Source organism: Schistocerca cancellata, chromosome 1 (genome assembly GCF_023864275.1).
Source record: "Schistocerca cancellata isolate TAMUIC-IGC-003103 chromosome 1, iqSchCanc2.1, whole genome shotgun sequence".
In the NCBI taxonomy this organism is placed as follows: domain Eukaryota; kingdom Metazoa; phylum Arthropoda; class Insecta; order Orthoptera; family Acrididae; genus Schistocerca; species Schistocerca cancellata.
The window spans coordinates 790070041-790091185 of record NC_064626.1 but is presented as its reverse complement, the minus strand read 5'-3'; the positions used below and the strand labels follow the sequence as shown (position 1 = coordinate 790091185).

The window sequence follows — 21145 nt, the reverse complement described above, 5'->3', positions numbered from 1 at the left end:
AACTGCACTACCAAAGTCACATGCCAGTAGATCAAGGTCATATGTTTCATCATTTGAGTTGTATAAATTAATGAGCTTCAGCAGTTTGGCATGAATCTGGTTTGTACTGTGGAGAATATATTTATTTTCAAGCCCACGCATAATATCCGCTTTCCTGGTGTTTGGACTTGGTGCTTTCCCTATAAGAGCTGTCGTTCATTACAATGGCAAACTTCAGAGCAAGTTCACTGAACCAATTCTTGAAAGCGACAGCATTCACTTCCAAATGGCAGTCACAGCTGTTTTTCTTATAGCTAAATACAAGTTTGCTCTAAGGAACAAAACCAGAAGAAGAATTATCCGAAGCTTACCAGAGAACGTTTTCCTACAGCAACTTTAAAAGCACTAGTCTCATCATTCATTTCAAAAAGTTCTCCTGAAACAATTCTGTTTCACTCATGTTTCATCTAGGTAATACACTACCAAACCACAATGTTCTCTTTTTTCATACATCACTCTCAGGAACGTGGCACGTGCTGCAGCTATATCACTTCTTTCCATTAAAAACTTTCTTCCATCATTATTTTTAACATAACTGAAACCAACGCATCTTAAAATTCTTTGCATTGACGAAGCACTGCCTTTGAGGGCAATTTTCTCACACATAATTATAGTAAGTTTTTGTGACATCAGATATTCACAATTTATATCCACTTACACTCATTTCAAACAACAAGTGCACCTTAAAACACTACTGTCAAAAGTGTATGGTTTCTCGGGATTTTAATGCTTTCCAGGTGACAAAACTATCTGTTCCTGGTGTTTCTACAGCTCTTAACACCTTAACAGTGTGCTTCCGGGTGTCCTGGTGATTGGTTGTTTCCACTTTATGTACAACATTTTGACAACTGATCCAGCTGTCTTCTACAGGTGCTGCGATTTTTGCTGTTGTGTATACTTGCTGCCTGGATTCCAACCAAACTGAGCTATTGCTGGTCTCATGCATAGCCAAGTTCAATTCCCAACATTCATACTACACCCTTTGATGCTCTTGTTCTTTAGAACTCACTTTTTTGTTTTTTAAATGACCACCTTAATAACATTGTCCCAGAAAATTGGCATTTGTACCACGATACTGGTCTCCCGGCATTTCATCTCATGATGGTATTCAATGCTCTGCAACAACTGATTTGCTTAGTAGTTTTAGTCAAGTATATTTAAGTTCCTTGCAGCTCTCCTCGCTGTTCCAATTTTCTGCCCTATGTGACATATGCCACATTCACCGGGAATGCAGTACACCCTGCTTTCAGAGACCCATATAATATTTAGCACTACAAAGAATACTATTTATCTTAGCTGAAGGGAGAAAATTGTATATAACATCTACTTATTTCCTGCTGGATGGAAAATAATATGAACAAATGAATAGCATGACGATGGGTACTCCAGTATCACCTGTCATTGCGAACCTATACACGGAAAAGGTTGAAGCAAATGTGCTATAACCCACCAAGATGAAATCAATGAGTTCCTATCAGTAAATGGACGAGACATTTGTGGTGCGGCCCATGGAGTAGAAAAGTTTCAGGAGTCCTTGTAACATAAAATTCATATGGAACTTGAAAAATATGGCCGAATACTGTTCCTTTGCGTGTCAGTTAAGAGAGGAATGGATGCATCCCTGGGTCATAGAGGTCAATTGAGTTAGGGTTTCTATGTACACTATCTCCACGCCTCAAGCCATCACCGTCCGCCACAAAGAAATTTGGTGCTGAAGACTCTAGGCCCTGGAGCTGTAATATTTTCTAACAAGGAGAGCACCAACAAAGAATTGTAGCACCTATGAATATCATTCTGAAGGAATGGGCAATCATCACATCATCAAACTGAACAGGTGGGTAATGCAATAATAATCAAGCTTTCCTCAAAAATACCTTGAGACAGGCCAAGGAAGAGAATCCAGGAATCACTTATTTACTTTATGCTAGCCCAATACCCAGAAATATCAGTAGAAAAGGTAAGTAGACTCCTAAAGAAGCATGACACCCATTATATTTTGCTCTCTTCAGTTAAGATAAAAAGTATTCTTTGTTAAGTTAATGATGATCTAGGTCTCCGAAAGCTGCGTAGGTATTGCATTCTATCCAACTGTGGCATGTCTTACATGGTGCTAACTATAAGAACAGTTGAGGAGAGATGCAAAGACCATGAACAACATATCTGACTAAAACATCAACAAAAAACCAGATGTTACCCAGCACTGCCTTAAACACGATCACAAAACAAAATATGACGAGACCAGTATTATGGAGCAAATGTAAAGTTCTTGGGACACCATAATTGAGAAGCTATCGAAATAAAAGTTATCACAATATTTAATAGGGACAGTGGTTTTAAATTAAACAACACTTGGGGTCCAACACTCACTCTATTAAAATCTTGCTGGACACCCCATCCACTAGAATTTGAAGATGCTGAGAGAATTCATGTTTCACAGAATATCAGTTCGAGCTCTGAAAAATGGAACAGCATCAAAGGGCGTAGTGGGTGTTCGAAATCTAATACAGCTATAAACAGCAGCATGAGACCAACCAAAGTTGACAGTCTGGAAGTAATACACACATCAAGTACACACAACAGAAAAACTAAGAGCATCGGAAGAAGATGGCTATGTCGATAATTGAAATATTGTGCATAATATAGAAACAACTCGGCAGAACACCCAGAGGCAAACTATTAATGAACTGCACTGAGAAAACCTGACAGATCACATGAGATACACTTGTTTACAATTTGCTGTTCAGTTCTCCTGGCAACATGACGTGCTTCTGTAGTCCGTCCTTGTGTCTTCAAAATGTCAACAATAGGAGTCTCACTTTTGAATTCACATTTGAAAGACTTATGAATATGGTATGTAATCCTGTTCGTTTGCTTGTGAAGCACTTTATGTTTATCGCAGTCACCCGACTTTTTTATTTGTTGAATCGCACTAGCCCATTTACAGGAACATACTCACAGCTATAGTACTACAAGAAAATAACAACACAGCTGAAATGAATAATTTAGTGACTCTGTGAATGAAACTGCATTGTCGCAAAGTACAGCAACAGCGCAGCCTGTGCGAGAGATTCTTGCTGTGTGTGAGTAACTCACAGGTCGCCGCTTGAAAAGGGAATGAATCTTATTGACTGCTGGCAGTTAATAGAGTGGAATGCATAGAACAGACGAAAATTTAGCTGCCCTTGTATGTGACTGATTATATCGATATCGATCGCGAGCTGATGTGCAGATTGTGGTGTATTGATACTAAAATACTTTCATATCCTCACTTCTTGCTGGTATTTGTCATTTAATTCCTTGAAGTGGGAACCTAATGGCTGACAGAGCTCTTTGACAATGACTTTCAAGGCATATGCCACGATTATTCCAAGAATCACATAAAGAATTTCAATGATGTGCAGTATACAGTTCATTCTTTAAAGCTATCTGAAATGATCAGTGTGTCGACTGCAATTGAAAAATAGAGAAAACCAAGTTTAATGCTATAATTAAATATTTTTAGCATGGTGCAGCAGTCAGCAACTGTAAGATGTAATTATATTAAATTTCAGCCTCCAGTTGCATAAGCTAAGAAACTTTACCTAGGTTTCAGCTATAATAATGTAGCCTTCTTCAGAAATGTCACAATATAAAATTAAAACATGCCAGATATTGGCCTTGTCAAACCTACATGTTTGTACAAGAGTACATAGTCTTAAGACATTGTGACATTTCTGAAGAAGGCTGAAATTTAATATAATTAGCTATTATTAAACATTTTCATTTTAAGGGTTGGACTGCAACACAAATCAAAACAGAAATGGATGAAGGTAACATTGACTCTGCACTATCACTGAAGGCCATTTACTGTCCACTTAATGTGGTCGAACAAGCACTGAAAATAGGAAGTGCGCTCTGGCCATCAAATTGAGGTCACCACAAAGAAAATCATTGACAAAATCCATGATATGGTAATGCCAGACCACAGAACAAACATTTGAGATTTCTGAGACTGAGCAGCTGCATAACATCCTGCGTGAATAATCAGCTACATGAAGAAGATGTGTGCGAGATGGGTACCACGATTGCTCAGTCGCCCAACAGTGCAACTGGCACAACATTTCAACACAATGTCTGGTAATGCTTAATAATGATCTGCAAGAGTTTTTGCACTGATTTGTGACTGTTTATGAAACCTGGACCCATCACTACACATAGGGGAGAGTCAAAACGACAGTGAAAACATTGGACAAAGGCTAGTGAAAGTGTACCAAACAAGGCAAGACCATTTTGAAGGCTGATTAGGTGATGGCCACCATTTTTTTTGCAATTCCCAAGGTATAATCCTCATACATTACTTGGAAAAAGAAAGAACCATAACGTTCATTGTTAAATTGTTAGAAAATTGCACTGACAGAAAAAACACCCAGGTTGGCAAGCAGAGAAGTGCCCTTTCACCCGGATAATACACCCCCCTGCACATCAGCAATAACAGTAGTTAAAGTGCATTAATTGGGCTTCGTATGGGTGTCTCATTCACCCTATTCACTAGATTTAGCTCCATGTGGCTTCTTCCTGTTCCCTAACTTGAAACTTTGACATGCTGGGAAGAAATTTTCATCAAATTAGGAACTGATAGTTGCAGTCAACAAGTATTTTGCAGAAGTTTATATAATCTATTTTTCCGATGTTATGAAAGAGCTGGAGCATAACAGAACCAAGTGTATATCCCTCAACAGAGACTGAAGAAATAAGATGAGTTGTTTACGAAACAAACTTTTTTCCTTCTTCTTTGCCCTCTTATCAAACCATCCTTTTATTATTTTGTGAGTTAGAGGAAAATACCTTACCTGAAAAAGCCTGTAAATATGAGGCTGGTTTGGTTAAGTCTGGTAAAAAAGCAAGAAAAAATGTTTATGAAACGGACAACTCACTTTACTTCTCTACATAATCTCCTTTGAGGAATACGTACTTCGTCCAATGATCCTCTGGCTTTTTCACCCCACTGGAAAAAAAAGGTTCTGTCAAACTCTGCAAAATACTCATTGATTGCAACTACCAGTTACTCATTTGATGAAACTTTCTTCCCAGCAAACCAAAGTTTCAAGTTAGGGAACAAGAAATAGTCATTTGGGGCTATGTCTGGTGAATAGGGTTTAAGAGTGCAGGATGTTCCATTATCTTTGTGAAAGAGCACTTTTTTCCATGCCAACCTTAGTCTTTTTTCAGCCAAAACAAGTTTCTAAGAATACAACAATGAAGCACAATAGGGTCCCATATGTGGTTCTGCCTTTTTCCAAGTAATCTGTACGCATTATTCCTCGAGAATCCCAAAAAACAGTGGCCATTAGCTTACCAGCTCACAAAGTGGTCTTTGCCTTCTTAGGTGCATTTTCACCAGCCTTTGTCCATTGTTTTGACTCTGGTGTGTAAGTATGTATCCTGGTTTCATCAACAGTCACAGATCGGCACAAAAAGTCTTGTGCATTACGATTAAATATCACCAAACATCATGCTGAAATGTTGGGCGGACTGCACTTTTGGTCAACTGTGAGTAATCGCGGCGCCCACTTCGCACACAGCTTCTTTGTAGCCAGTTCTCTATACCCAATTTCATGCACTTGGTCAGCAAGGCGATTAAGTTTCAGAAAACTTACAAATTTTTGATCTGTGGTCTTGTATTATCACACTATGGACTGTCAATGGTTTCTTTGTCATGACCTCAAATGGACAGCCAGAGTGCACTTCATTTTTGGGGCTTGTCCAACCATTTTTAAATTCATTAATCCACAAATAAATGGTCTTCAAGTAAGGTGCAGAGTTCAAGTGAACTTTATCCAATTCTGTTTTGATGTGTGGGGCAGTCCAACTCTTCAAATGAAGATGTTTAATAACAGCACAAAATTCAGGTTTCTCCATTTTTGATTACAGTTGACACCCTGACCAGTTCAGATGGTATCAAGAATGAACTGTACACTGTAAATTGTTAAAATTCTCTATATTATCTTTGGAATAATCAAGCTTACCACCCATGAAGACACAGCAAAAATGTTCCATTCTTTCACATAAATTTATCAGACTCAACACAAAGAAAGTGTAGTGGCTGCAACAGCAATTACCTAGCTTGCTTGTTTTGTTGGCAATTTTCAGTGAGCTGTGATGTCAAAGCACACACCTTTTCTGTAGGAACATGAGGACATGGTGACCCTTTGACTCATCTTAAAAGTTATGTTAAAGAAAGGCAAACATACAGGGTGTCCAGAAAAGGACTCCCTGATTTCAAAATTAAATATCTCGAAAACAAAGATCGACAGAGGAATGCAGTAAACGGTATGTTTATTGTGAAAGCTGTAAGAAGTTTATACAGCAGTTTGAAATAATAGTTACAAAAGCTGCTAACAGATGGTGCTGTAATCGCCATACGTAATGCCTAGTATAAATAGCGATCCGAAGCCCAGAGCGATCAGTTCCACTATTGAAACGTGAAAGGAGGTTAGCGTACCGAAGGAAGAGATTAAAACCATGTACTCCATTGAACAACGCGTTTTTCTGGTGCTGGAGTACCACATGTTAGAAGAGAGTCCTACGGCAACAAGGCGAAGTTTTCAAGCATGATTTAATGTTCCAAAAGGACCCGATGTGAAAACCATTCGTACGCTCTTCGCAAAATTTCAACGAACAAGCAGCGTAACTGATGATCTAGTGGGGCATGTTGGCCGCAAGCAAACCACAGTTATGCCTGAAAATATCGCCACAGTTTCTGGAATTATTCAGCGAAATCCAATGTCATCCGTCCGTAGAACTGCATCTGAGACTGGTTTGAAGCGTTCCAGCACGCAGAAAATACTGAGAAAGAGCCTACACATGTTTCCATTCAAAATTCAAACGCACCAGGCCATACCCGTATGAGCCATGCAACAAAGGGTTGCCTTTGCTAATCAGATGCTCACAATGATTGATAGTGAAGGATTTGATGTTGGCTGCATCTGGTTTACACATGAAGCAAACTTCCTCCTGAATGGATACGTGAATAAGCAGAACTGGCGATTTTGGGGTTCTGAAAAGCAATACTGATGTGAAGCGAAACCCCTGTATTCTCCTAAAGTTACTGTGTGGGCTGCAGTATGCAGCAGAGGCATTATTGGCCCTTTTTCATTCGAGAATCAGTCACTGGTGCACGTTAAGTTGCAATTTTGGAACAATTTGTCGCCACACAGCAAGCGTTAGAGGATCGACCAGGTACTGAATGGTTTATGCAAGATGGAGCCCGACCACATCGGACCGAACAAGTGTTTCGCTTTCTTGAGGAATATTTCGGGAATTGAGTCATTGCTTTGGAATATCCCAAATTTACTGGTGCTGGCACGGATTGGCCTCCATATTCGCCGGATTTGACTCCCTGTGACTTTTTTTGTGGGGCACAGTGAAAGCCATGGTCTACCCGAACCATCCCGCGACGCTGGAGGAGCTTGAATCAGTGATCTCTGTGGCATATGAATCCATTTCGGTTGAGACACTACGAAATGTGATGGTGAATTTCATTCTTTGTTTGCGCCACCTCTGTTGTGCCAATGGTGAACATTTTGAAAACATTGTGATGTGATTGTTTGCGAAGATTCTGCTGTATAAACTTCTTACAGCTTTCACAATAAACATACCGTTTACTGCATTCCTCTATCGATCTTTGTTTTCAAGATATTTAATTTTGAAATCAGGGAGTCCTTTTCTGGACACCCTGTATGTTTATAGTTTTTGTAGACTTAGAGAAGCCTTTCAGAATGTTTATTTGTATACAATCCTTGAGATTCTAAAGGTAGCAGAGGTTTTTTTTAAAAAAAGACAGCATCCAGGAGTGAAACATTATCTGCACATTTAACAGAAACCAGAATGTAATGAAAAGAGTCAAAGGGCACGATAGGGAAGCAGCAAGACTGAAGTGAGGCAGGGTTGTAGAAAGAGAAACTTGTTAACATCTAAAATTAATTCAAGTGTTAGAAAACCTTTTCTGAAGGTGTCCGACTGCAATGTAGCTTTGTACGGAAATGAAACATGAACAATAAGAATTTCGAACAAGAAGAGAAAGGGTTTTGAATTGTGGTGCTATAGAAGAATCTCTTGACATTAGTTGAGTGGATTGAATAACTAATGAGGTGGTACTGAACAGAATTAGGAAAAAAGAAATTTTGCAGTACAACTTGGCTAAAACAAAGGCTTAGTTGATAGAACACATTCTGAGGCATTGAAGAATTGTCAATTTGGTACTACAGGCAAGTATATGGGTTAAAAATTGTAGAGGGAGACCAAGGGATGAAATAAGTAAGCAGCTTCATATGGATATAGGTCACAGTAGTTATTTGCAGGTGATGAGGCTTGCACAGAATAAACAGACACAGAGAGCCTGCATGAAAGCAGTCTTCAGACAGAAGATCATGATGACAAAACAATACATGCAAAGCTGCTTTATTTATTATGTTGCATGCAGTAAGGTAACAGCTGTGTCCCTGAGATTGCCCAACTCCACTTTTTTCTTTAAGTGAGTTATGTAATATACAACATAAACCTGTTTGCACCAAAAAGATCATTTTTACATGGAAACCATAAGTAATAAATCAGTTTCACTGATCTCTGACATTTATACCTAAACTAGCAATGTAATTGGACACTGACCCCTAACAAAATAATTTTGGCCTAGTACTGGCCATTAACGAGTGCTGTTATGTCTAACAAGAAGACTAAAACAATGGCAACCCTCACCATTTTGATACTACCCGAGTGACATGTCACTGTGGGATCACATTTATCCTCCTCATAGATAATTATCCATATTATAACCCTTCTGAAGTCTTAACCACATACAATGTTGACTGCACCGTCTCATCAGTAATCACTACCTACAATAAATCTCCTCAAATACAGCAAGCATCTCTATGTTAACTCAACCCACGACACTTTGTCTCTACACAAATTGCAGTTCCACCCTTCGCACCACTAATGTTCACACAAAATCTTCATACATTGGTTTTCTTGTTTCAGAAATAAATTAATGGCTTATTGCTATGAAGGTTGTAGATAAGCCTTTATTTATCATTGGGTCCCCACCCACCACAACCTCCAATTTCTAAAAGATTGTTACTCAAAATTTTAAGAAACATTACAAACCTTGTTTTTCATCTCGTTAAATGTAATGTAAGCAAATTTTTTTCAACTTAAGCCACTAGTCTAGAGGTCTTAATCTGTTCAATGTAAATAACAAAATAAAACAAACCTTGAAAATGAAAGTAATACCTCAATTTACTTTTTATTTAGAATATATCATACTATTAATATCATTCAGATCTGTCACTTTAATTTATGAACAATCATAAAAAGCCAATAGATTCTAAGCATCATTAAAAATCCTCCTTTCCTTTCCACAGGAGAGACTTCAGAGAATTAATTTGGATGGTTGAAGCTACTGACATCAGGAAGTCAGCTCTGCCCCATTAATTATGTTGTGGTATGTGATGTCAAATTTAATAGTGGCATTACACTAGAACACTGAAGTAATTATTTTGCTTCTATATTGTTATAAGGCATGAAAGTGGTTGTGACAAATTGACATGTAGTGTAGTGGTGACCGAGACAGTGAAGCCAAGAAATGTGATGTCATGCGAACGATTAATTCTGGTAATGGTAGATGTCATTCATATTTAATTTCTATGAATGGTTTATGTCTGCCATTCTGATAATGTCACATGTCGAAGTGGATGAGTAGCACTGGCAGGTTCACTATTTCCAAAGAATCTAGCCTATCAATAAAATTTGCTATCTTCCCTAACGTGAGTTATAAATCCACAACAATTTTTCGCATTAAATACCTCGCTCCACAGGAAATTTCAGGATGAAGTTCTGCTGGGAAGCTAATAGTAGTACCTTTTATCAACTAGCATAGAAATAACAAACCAGTAGCGCAACAGATTTTCTGTAATTTAAGATAGTTGGTTCTGTTGATAAGAGATTTTCGCATTAAATACCTCGCTCCACAGGAAATTTCAGGATGAAGTTCTGCTGGGAAGCTAATAGTAGTACCTTTTATCAACTAGCATAGAAATAACAAACCAGTAGTGCAACAGATTTTCTGTAATTTAAGATAGTTGGTTCTGTTGATAAGAGAGTAGTTACAAGCTTCCGTTAATTTCTCGACAGTAATATTATCAACTTTCACATATGAACATTAATATTTAAGTAATTCTCTAGACTGTAAACAGCAAACTAAGTTCTGCTTTACGTGAATTACAAGAAACTACTAAAAAAGTTTTTGTTTCTTCATCGAGAGAGAGAGAGAGAGAGAGAGAGAGAGAGAGAGAGAGAGAGAGAGAGAGAGATATTAAAACATTCTGCACTGGATATTAGGTTTCCACTAGCTTATGAATTACACTCACATTTCTTAGAAACAATGTTACACATAAAGAAACTGAATTACTACCTATGTCAACAGCATCAATGCTGAAGTTCTGCAGTGTTTGGGTGACATCATTAATAGCATCATCATCAATTTCAAGCCTAGATTCATCAGACTTTGAGGCCTTATCCACTATTGCAAGTGCTTCTTCTGCAGCTGCAGCAAATATTGGACAATGCTGCTGTTGGTCCGACAACAGACCAGACAGATCAGTGTGCTCCATACCGGGTTGTGGCAGTATCTGTAAATTAAAATTAAAATAAACTGTCATTTGAACCTGTAGTTGCAGTATTTTATTGAACATGTTAAAGAGTTAGCATTAAGTGAAATTTTTGTAATACCAAATTACACCTTTAACCAACAATCTGTTTCTACATACATACTATGGTTCAATAAAACATTTACAGTTTATATTTCCTTACCTGTTGTTGTAAGGTACGTAGCTGTTGCTGATGCTTTTGTTGCAACACCTGGTTTAGTTGCTGGGGAGTTGTTGGCACCATGCCAGGATCTAACTGTGTCAACTGCACCATTACATGAGGTGCCAACAATGAGGTTGGTTGCAGACTGTTCTTCAATATGGAGTGTGGCGATAGCGGCGGCTGCGGCTGTTGCTGCTGCTGCTGTTGCTGCTGCGACTGCTCATGCAGTGCTTGTTCAGCCTGACAACATTTCAGAATTGTTCGATATATGTAAAATTGTGTCTTAACAGATGGAATACTTCATCACAAACTCAAATGAGAATGTAGAACATAAAATTTGACCCACATGCCACTTATGTTTATGCTACTGAACAAATAAATGCCATGATCTAAAAAATTATAACAAAGACAAATAATAATTTTTAGCTAACAATTATGGTGTAAAGTAACAAATCCCCAATTGGAAAATGAAATCACCACCTATACTGGTTACATTAAAACATGATACACGGATCATGAGCTAACCAACTCAAGGCACATGCAGTAACTGTAATTACAATGTCCACTGGAACTTAAAAACTGAGAAAGATATTACTATCGATCAATGGTAAATGTCTAACTAAACCCATGGCACCTATTTACAGCACTTATGTAAACTACCATACAGTGTGCCACATACTGCAAACTGATGCTATAATGAAAACTCAATTAGGTAAAATCTATCTCTCTCTACATCAACACACTGCCATAACAAAGAAAATAATCTCCATTACTACCTGTATAAAACAGTGTATCAGTCAGTACTGTAGAAGTAACAAGAAATTAAAATGAAAATCAAAGAAGTATCAGTCTTAAATGTACTAGTTACTACATTCTTATATAACACAGAGGTATTAAAAAATCTGTAGTACTGCAAGAAATAAATCATTACATTAGTTGTTTTTCTTATCAGTGATGTCTTAATATTTTCTGTTAGTATCACATGAGGGCTTTACTCTTTGATACTCTAGTTGACCAAATGAGGGCATTGCTATATACTTTCTGTAATGTCTTCTTCACCGCTGCATTGCTACATATTTTTTGTAAAGTTGCATTCAGAGGTTTAATTTCTTCTACAATTTCTATATCTGGTGGGATGTAACATATTGTTTCATGTAATACATATTTATAGTACCCATGTATCATGGAAAAATTTAGCAGCTTGTGCATTTAAGACTGTTTAGCACTGTTTTGATCTCTGTTTTACTTCCCTGTTACTATTGCAGTACTGTTACTGCTGTTTCGTATTGGTAGCACCATATATTATTTTTTGGTTATTACAACAGTATGTCAGTGAAGAGTAAGAGAAACTTTATATAACTGAGCTTTGCGTTACACCATCAGCTCTCAACATGTGGTGCACTCTGTGGTAGTTGACGTAAGTGCTGTAGATAGATGATACAGGATTCGTTAAGACATTTGCCTCCGTTCAATATCCATACCTATCTCACTTTTACAGTTTCAATGGACGTTTCATTGTTAGTTACTGCGTGTAACGTGGCTGGTTCGTTCGTGGTTCTTATAACGTGTTTTAATGTAACCAATGTCAGTAATTATTTCATTTTCCAATTGGAAATTTGTCACATACACCACAATTGCTAGTCAGAAACTGTCGTCGTCTTTGTCGTGGGCGCACACACTGCGATGTATTTAATGAAGAGCGTAATTTTCTCCAAAGCTGTAGCAATTACTGTAGAAAATGCCTGTGATTGTAGCGGCAGAACTTGTCAATGGTAACAGAGATACAGCGTACTATCAACATCCGTCATTCAAATGGCGTGACAACAAATGCTACGCAAAAACTACCTAACAGAGCCCATGCACATTAAGGGTTTTTCCGCTTCCTTGTGTGACTTGTTTCCAACAAATGGAGAAACAACTATATTACTGCACCCATTATGACCACACCAGTTTGTTTAGGGACATGCTGAAATGTACTGTTACAAAGTTTTATTGAATGAATATTGGGCTATACCATACTGACAGCCACTACAATGTCAACAAGTAATAGTGACACCCACCACTACTTCAGGAATGTGATCAACAACCATTTAATTTTTGGTTTTCAGCACACAATGTTTAACCCCTTATACACTGGAGTAATGCATACGTGTCACTCCATAATAGCTAGCAGCAGCAGCAGCAGTCTTAGTAGTAGTAGTAGTAGTAGTAGTAGTAGTAAAGATCATTGTCCACGAGGCAACTTACTGCAGGGACTAAGTAAGACACTGAGCAAGTATTCCATATATTGTTCAACAGCAATAACAAAGAATTTTTGTATAATAATTATCATCATTAGGATCATTCTAAAGGGGAAAAAAGGAACTACTCTTGTAGAACTGCCTTGGAAATATAACAATATTGAGACACAGATGTTCAAACATACCACGTACAAACAAATGATCCATGGCATCAAATAATGCGTGTACCCTAATTTTAAGGAGAGAAAATCACTTTAATTTGTGCTTTATTTAAAAAAACATTATTCTGACATAATGATTCTATTCATCATAACTACCAGAAGAGTACTGTCATCACTATCTTCCCACAGATCGCCGCCCTTGTCCCCATCCAATGAATTTGTGAAACCATTATTTTCAAAGGATTTTTTTTTCACCAGTGGTTGCAGAATGGAGTCCAATGCTCATTTCAACCACTCACAAATACGGGACAAATCTGGCTGCCTCATTTTCCACTTGCAGGACAGATGTAAGGCCTCCAGGGATAACGATCAACTCAGTTTCCTCTTTTTGTAACTTGCCTCACACTTCCTCAGTTGTATGTCATGGAAGCTGTCCTGGACCAATATGTTATGTAACTTCAGTAATGCACCAGGGCAATGCGTCAAATGTGTCACCCAGTCACCCATAATGTAACTGTCCATCCATCCTTTCAGATTCACTCTCACCAATATGCCTTTCACTAGTGTTTTTAGGATAGTTTTGTTTTAAATATCATTTAAGGTGGTAGATTATGTCCTGCCAGTTACACTCAATATCACTATACACCTTTGCTCATAATTTCTGCTAAGTGTTCACAGTGTTGTCAAGTGGCATTTCAAAATAGTGTTTACAGCGCAAATTTACCATGTAGCGATGAAAATTCACTTGTTTTTCCTCGTAATCACATGGAACCTGTTGAGTGATGAGGGTTTTCCTCCGGAAGTCTATTCCATTTTGATTCAAAAATGGTGACAGCCAGTCCCCCAGCATTTGTCAAAGTCACATTTTGTTTGTTTTTTTGTCAATTGCTCACATCATACTTTCTTCCCACTGCAAATTTTCAATGTTGTCTGCTTCTCTAATAATTTTAAGTTTTTCTTTAGCTGTGTACATGTGATAACAATAACTTGTAGCCATAATTAACACTTAGTTAACACTTCACTTCAAACGGGCTACTGACATCACAGACTAAGGCCACAACAAAGTTATAATGGGCTCTATTTGAGCAGAGCAGTACCAACTTTATTACTATTAATCCACACACCCAGTTTTACATCCTTAAATTCGGGAAAAAATAAGCACAGGAAGAAATGAAGACTAGCTGAGAAATGTATACAGACAGGACTGATCAAAAAATGTTCTAGATACTCAGGTAGGTGCATTACCAGTTATATACCTAAAAATCTATCCAACACTATGAGAAACTTCTTGGGGATTATTTAGTGAAAACAGTATCTTCCTCTAAAAATGTCTTCTCTCTATGGAGGATGGCTATCATTGTGGTTCGTCTGTTTTTTGACTTGGCAGATCTGAACAGTTGTACGGAAGTACATCCAAACCACTCTCAAGAGTCTGTAGCCAAAATGTCCGTCTTCTACTTACTGATCTTTACCCTACAACAGTTTCCTCAATTCTCGGTCTTAGACTATTGTATCTTCCTCCTCTGACGATACAACCGAAATATCCTAGTATTCTGGTTTTGATCATATTCCCAATTCCTTATCCTCACCTTATAATGTTTCAATGGTAATTATGCCCATGATATTTTCCACTCATTGCTACAACCACATTCTGAATGGCTTATTTTGACACTGTTGTCTTATTAATTGTCCATGGCTGCATTCCATACTAGAGTACTCTGACTACATCACATTTAATCATTTGGAATCTTAGTTGCAAGTTCAAATACCAGTGGTAAAAAACAATCTGATCTTAAGAAGTCAACTCTAGCTTTTTCAATTTTTCTATTAATGCATGGCCCAGACTGAGTTTATCACTGACCCAAGGACTCCTAGATTTGTGTTCCGATAACTTTTCAATGGGCATGCTATTAACAGTGACATCTGATGAGATCTTTGAAGTTCTGATAATAATCGTGGATTTAGTTGTGCCAAAATTCGTTTTGAGGCCCAAAGCATTGCTGACTAATTTCTTGAAATAGTGTCTGCACGTTTTTACATTTTCTACAAATACTAGTGTGCCATCAGCATAGCATTAGTTGATCACTTTACAACAGTCCTTTTACCTATTTCTACATCTGATATATACTTTGAACAATAACTAAACAGGAATGGGAACAGAACACAGCCTTTTCTTACTTCACGCAACATCTTAATATGATTCTCCATTGCAGCTGGTAATAGTGGTATGTTGCCACTTTTATAAGTTTTTAATTATTCTAATATCCTGCCAGGCTATTTTACCTTCTTCCAATAGGTTCACCAATTTATCATGTCACACTTTGTCAAAAGCCTTTTCATAATCAATTAACCCCAACACCTGTATCTTGCTTCATATCTAGGCATTTTTGTAAAAAATAATTAATAATAATAATGTTCACGGAAAATAAGGCTTTTCTCGTACCCATAACATTATCGAAAACAAACTGATTTTCACTTATATTACATTCTAGGTTTTTTTTTGTATATCCGACTGTACGATTTCCACAAAAAATGTTTAAAATGTGTGACATTAAGCTTGTTACTTATGTTCAGAACATTTTTTAGGATAAACTTTTTTTTGGTATCATTACAAAAGCACATTTTAGACAATCCATTGTAATGTGTCCTGTTCCATATACAGTATTATATAGATCGTCTAGTAACTGTTGTAGGTAATTTTCTATTAGTTTTGGGGGTTTCACTGGCATGTTATCTTCCCCACTTTTGTACATTTTAGTGCATATTCAACTTCAGTTTCAGGGTTGCCCCAAGTTTCCCTAAGTGAAATTTCCTGATATATCCCTGATTCCCAGAAAAGTTTTAGCATTTTTCCCTAACAAATTCTGAAATCTCAGGGGAACTTGAGACATAATGTCACAATCTGTCTTTACCCTTATGGTACAAGAAACAATAGCACAAACGAGGAAATATCTAAGAAACATTTGCAAGTAGATGGTGTTCCGTGATGTGAGCAAAAATCTTAAGTACTAACATCAACATCGTTTGTAATGAACTGTTTTTAGATGGAGAAAGCAAGCCAAATGGTGTACGAGTTTCATTAAGACCAATGAAAATGAAGCAAATTTGGTGACAAAAATATGCATTTCTCAGAAGAAAGTAGGCCTCTTGGGAAGTGTATAAGGCAGAGAAGAATTGTGTAAATCAACACTGCAGATGACTACCAATAAAATTTAGGCTCTACTATGTTCGTTATTGTCAGTTATTATCTGCTGTTTTATATCTATTGTGCAAGTTTTCTTTCGAGAAATATATGAATACACAGCATACAAACCACCAGTGACTAACAATTTTCGTCTTCTTACTGTCTATACTTTCTAACATATAAACTACTTTTGAAGTACTGAAATGTACTAGAACAAATAAAAGTCTATAAAACGCCACACTGTACAACGTACTTGCAGTGGGCAGTCACAATTCCTGAAATCCATCACCCGTGGGCCCATGGCCTCTAGCCTACTGCTGAGGAGCACCACAGTCCTGGGTCTGTGGGGAAACCATGAAAATCCGTTGCATTGTACCACACACAAACAGACCCAACCTGTGGGCAGATTGGTGAGACTAGATCTGACAGGCAGGGCCTGCACATTAGTGGGAACCAATTGTCTACAGATCAGCAGGCCCAGGCCCAATCCATTACAGATACCAGCAGAAACAACCTCCACTTTTGGCCTGTTGCAGGATTCACTCGTGTGGCATCTATTCACAAGCACAGGCAGCATGTTGATGAAATGAGACCACGGTGACCAATCCATGTAACATAACTTGTTTAAATAATCTGAGAATCAATAATAATGAGAATAGGTAGCAACTCTCCATGAAGATGATTGCTGAGCCACTGATAGATACATAGAAAAGAATCACACTCTCACAACTAAATTTTCAGCCATAGCTTTTGTCAGAAAATGAGAGCACACACCTTAACAGTCAGTCAGACAACCCAGGCACACACAACCACCATCTCTGGCTGCTGCATCTACATTCTCTGAGAATCAGACCCAAACAAACCACTCCTGATGCCTTCCTGCCTCTCGTCGGCAGCTGCTGTGTACTAGCAAAAAGTGGTGACTGCAAGCTGAGGGGAGTAGTAGGAAGGGAAGAAGCACCAAGTTTTTTTTTAATTTCCCTGATGTGTTTGAAATTCCCTGATTTTCAGAACCTGTGGCAACCTTGACTTTCAGTAATGGGTGGAAAACAATGTTATCTCCTTTTTCAGCTTTTGTCTGTGTTCCAAGTTCTTATACGTATTCTTCTGATACAAGTTTCTATGACGTATCGAGGATCAGGTTTCCTTGTTTATCTTTGATTAAACTGTGATATTTTCTTCTTCACATTCCGTAGCTCCTTCAATATTTTTGTGGACTCCAAAGGGTATTTTTTTTTTTAATTTTTTTTAATCAAGCTCTTATTTCCTCACATTTCTCTTTCAATAATTTTCCTTAGCCTGAATTATCTTCGATGTCATCTGCAGATCTTCTACTTTCTATTTTTCTTTGTTAAGTACTTCCTATTTCCTTCTTTCATCCATCATAGACAAGATCTCATGTCGGCCATTTTATTTTTCAGTTTATTTTGTATTGTTGGTGTCCCCTTTGCTAGCTAGAAGTAGAGTCTTTTTTTACTGTTTTCCAATCATCAACAACACTGTTACCTTTCTCTCTTTGAGTTAGTTCTGCTTTTATACAATATTTCACTTCTTTTTCCGTAATTCTTTCCGTAATTCTGCATTAATTCATTCAACTGAATTTTCTTTCTCAGTTATTAAATTTCACCACAACACTAAGCACAGAATTAAATCAGAAATTACCCAAGTTTTTACTATCAGGCAACATTCACCCAGTTTCATTTCTGAAGTCATTCCTTGTCAGATTCTAAAGGTACGATTTGTGATAAGGCACTTAACAGCAACAATGCACAGTGGGGTATGTTACAGCTAGCAGAATTCAGTGATTTTGAAACTGCATTTAAGTTTAGGCACTGGCGTACGAAGCTCAAAAGAAACTGAGATTAGAACCTTGTAACAACAGTTCATGAAATGGATTTAGAGATTTTGTAGACTGGCATCTGAACAAAGCAAAATATCTAGATGATCCTACACACTGATTGGATGTTACCATTGGCCGATTACAAAGACGTAGAAGGGACAATGTTGGGAAAGGATGGGTAAAAGTGGACGACTTATTGGAATACCTAGATCAGGTGCATATCGTGGAAAGGCAAGCAAAAATATGGCACACAGACAACAACAACAACAACAACAACAACACCAAACACAGTAATGTTAACAGAGAATCTTGACCCACTAGAGTGTATGCTACAAATGAAGGAAACAGGGTAGGCAACTGTCATTATTATAATCATTCAGGGAATAGATACAGAAATGGGAACAACAACAGAAATTATCACAATAACACATTTAATAGTTTTTGGACATCCATCCTACTGCATGGACGATGGACTTCAGCTGATGATACATATGACAAAAAGTACCACCACAGCTGTATCTTGATAATGACTGTCTCACACCCCTAGTTTCAGCAGCACATTATCACCATCCTCAGGCCCCACCAGTGCCAAGAAAGTATTAGATTTCCTTGGCGCATTTGTTGTGGAATCCTCATTACCAGTACATGCGGGCTAGCTTTCCTCAGGAGACTCTACTCGGCACTGTGTCCTCCCCAATGGCACTGGAGACAACACAGAGTCAAGTAGAGACTCCTGTGGAAAGCTACCCCACATGTACTGGTGGTAACGTGTTGCCGAAACTAGTCATGTGAGACAAAGTCATTTTCAAGATACAGCTGTTCCGATACTTTTTCACATACACTTTAATAGTATTGCAACCACAAAGAGGAAAAACTAATACGCTTACAGGGGGAGGCACCGTCCTCTGGAGCAATACAAAATTAACGACGACAAAATTTCTTCTAGCTTAATTAGGTACGATTCCAACAAAGTTTCACAGGGTGTCTTACTACATGAAAATAACAAACAAATGAAAGAATATATGGAAACTTAAATTAATGTGCATTGTGAGTTAATTTAACTGTTTAAGTTATTTTAGATTTGAGTAGTGATATCAGTGGTATATTACTACCTCTTACAGTGAAATAATTTGTTGGATGCTTTCCCTTGGTTACCAGTTATGGGAATACAGATAACAGGGGTAAGAGTTATGACAGGCAAACCAGTACACACACAATTGTCTGTTAAGTTTACAATAAACATATACATGTTTCAACACAATGTTAGTAAGTGAAGATTTACTTGTACCTATGATTTTAAGAATACACTGGTTGCTGGACAATAAAATATCATTAAACTTCCAAAATGGGGCATTGACATTAACATATGGACAACAAGTGGACTTGGCTGTCATACTTTTGAGCAATGCAAGATGGCCAGATTAGGATTTGCTTTAGTGACAGAAGCTCTGCCAGAACAGGATGACAGTAAACAATCAGACACAGATATGGAACAACTGAACGGAACAGACATAACTGACAATATAAACTAATCAAAGAATTTAGGTATTAATGAGAAGAAACACACAAACACACACACAAAATTTCAAGCTTTCGCAACCAACGGTTGCTTCGTCAGGAAAGAGGGAAGGAGAGGGAAAGACGAAAGGATGTGGGGTTTAAGGGAGAGGGTAAGGAGTCATTCCAATCCCGGGAGTGGAAAGATTTACCTTAGGGGGAAAAAGGACAGGTACACACACACACACACACACACACACACACACACACACACACACACACACACACACACACACACACACAAGCAGGCTTATGTAAAAGCAAAGAGTTTGGGCCACTTAGGTTGGTTAGGCAGTTGTGTTGCCTCCAAACCACGTTAATGGGGGGAGAAATTCAGGAAAATAATACGTAATTTACTTCCAAACCATAACCTAAAAATTTTTAATGCTTTCAACATTACCGCTGCTATAAAATCCACCGTTCCCAGTTTACAAACATTTCGTGTAACCTCGTGAATATTTCACAGCTTCAGTTCCTTTCACCCATTAAACAACCATTTCATCTATTTCGAACAACTTTCGTTTTATTTCCATTCCAGTTTTTTTCCCACATAACCGATCATTTTTAGCAGCTTCCCACAGGTTTAAACGTTATTTCTTCGTCAGACAATGGTTAGCCCCATTTTCATAATCTGCCAGCACATAACCAGTCCTTTGAATACATTTACACGCAGTTTTTTCGAAATTTTCTGAATTTCTCCACCTGTTAAGGTGTTTTGGAGGCAACACAACTACCTAACCTTTGTACACATCGTTGTTCACCAACCTAAGTGGCCCAAACTCTTTGCCTTTACATATGTCTGCTTGTGTCTGTATATGTGTGGATGGATATGTGTGTGTGCGTGCACGAGTGAGCCAGTGTATACCTGTCCTTTTTTCCCTCTAAGGTAAGTCTTTCCGCTCCCGGGATTGGAATGACTCCTTACCCTCTCCCTTAAAACCCACATCCTTTCGTTTTTCCCTCTCCTTCCCTCTTTCCTGACGAAGCAACCGTTGGTTGCGAAAGCTTGAAATTTTGTGTGTGTGTTTGTGTGTTTTTTTATTGTGTCTATCTACCAGCGCTTTCCCGTTTGGTAAGTCACAGAATCTTTGTTTTTAATATATTTTTCCCACGTGGAATGTTTCTTTCTATTTTATTCATATCATTGATTTCTTTATTATGTAGACATATAAAAGTATTTTCAACAAGCCCAGACTTTATTAAAGACTTATTTTGTAGGTTTAAGATTAAGCCACAGAATCCATTTTATGTTACACACTACTCCATACTAGTATCAATTAAG

General features: G+C 37.8%; 1 protein-coding gene across 1 annotated transcript in view; it reads right to left on the bottom strand.

The window, feature by feature from the left end:
* Positions 1-21145, bottom strand: part of LOC126103748 (ankyrin repeat domain-containing protein 17) — a 236288-nt gene that overhangs the window by 113863 nt on the left and 101280 nt on the right. The window contains exons 19-20 of the mRNA XM_049912333.1: positions 10882-11121; positions 10484-10700 (exon numbers count right to left, since the gene is read on the bottom strand). Of these exons, the coding sequence (XP_049768290.1) occupies positions 10484-10700; positions 10882-11121 (457 nt within the window). The remainder of the gene's footprint in view (positions 1-10483; positions 10701-10881; positions 11122-21145) is intronic.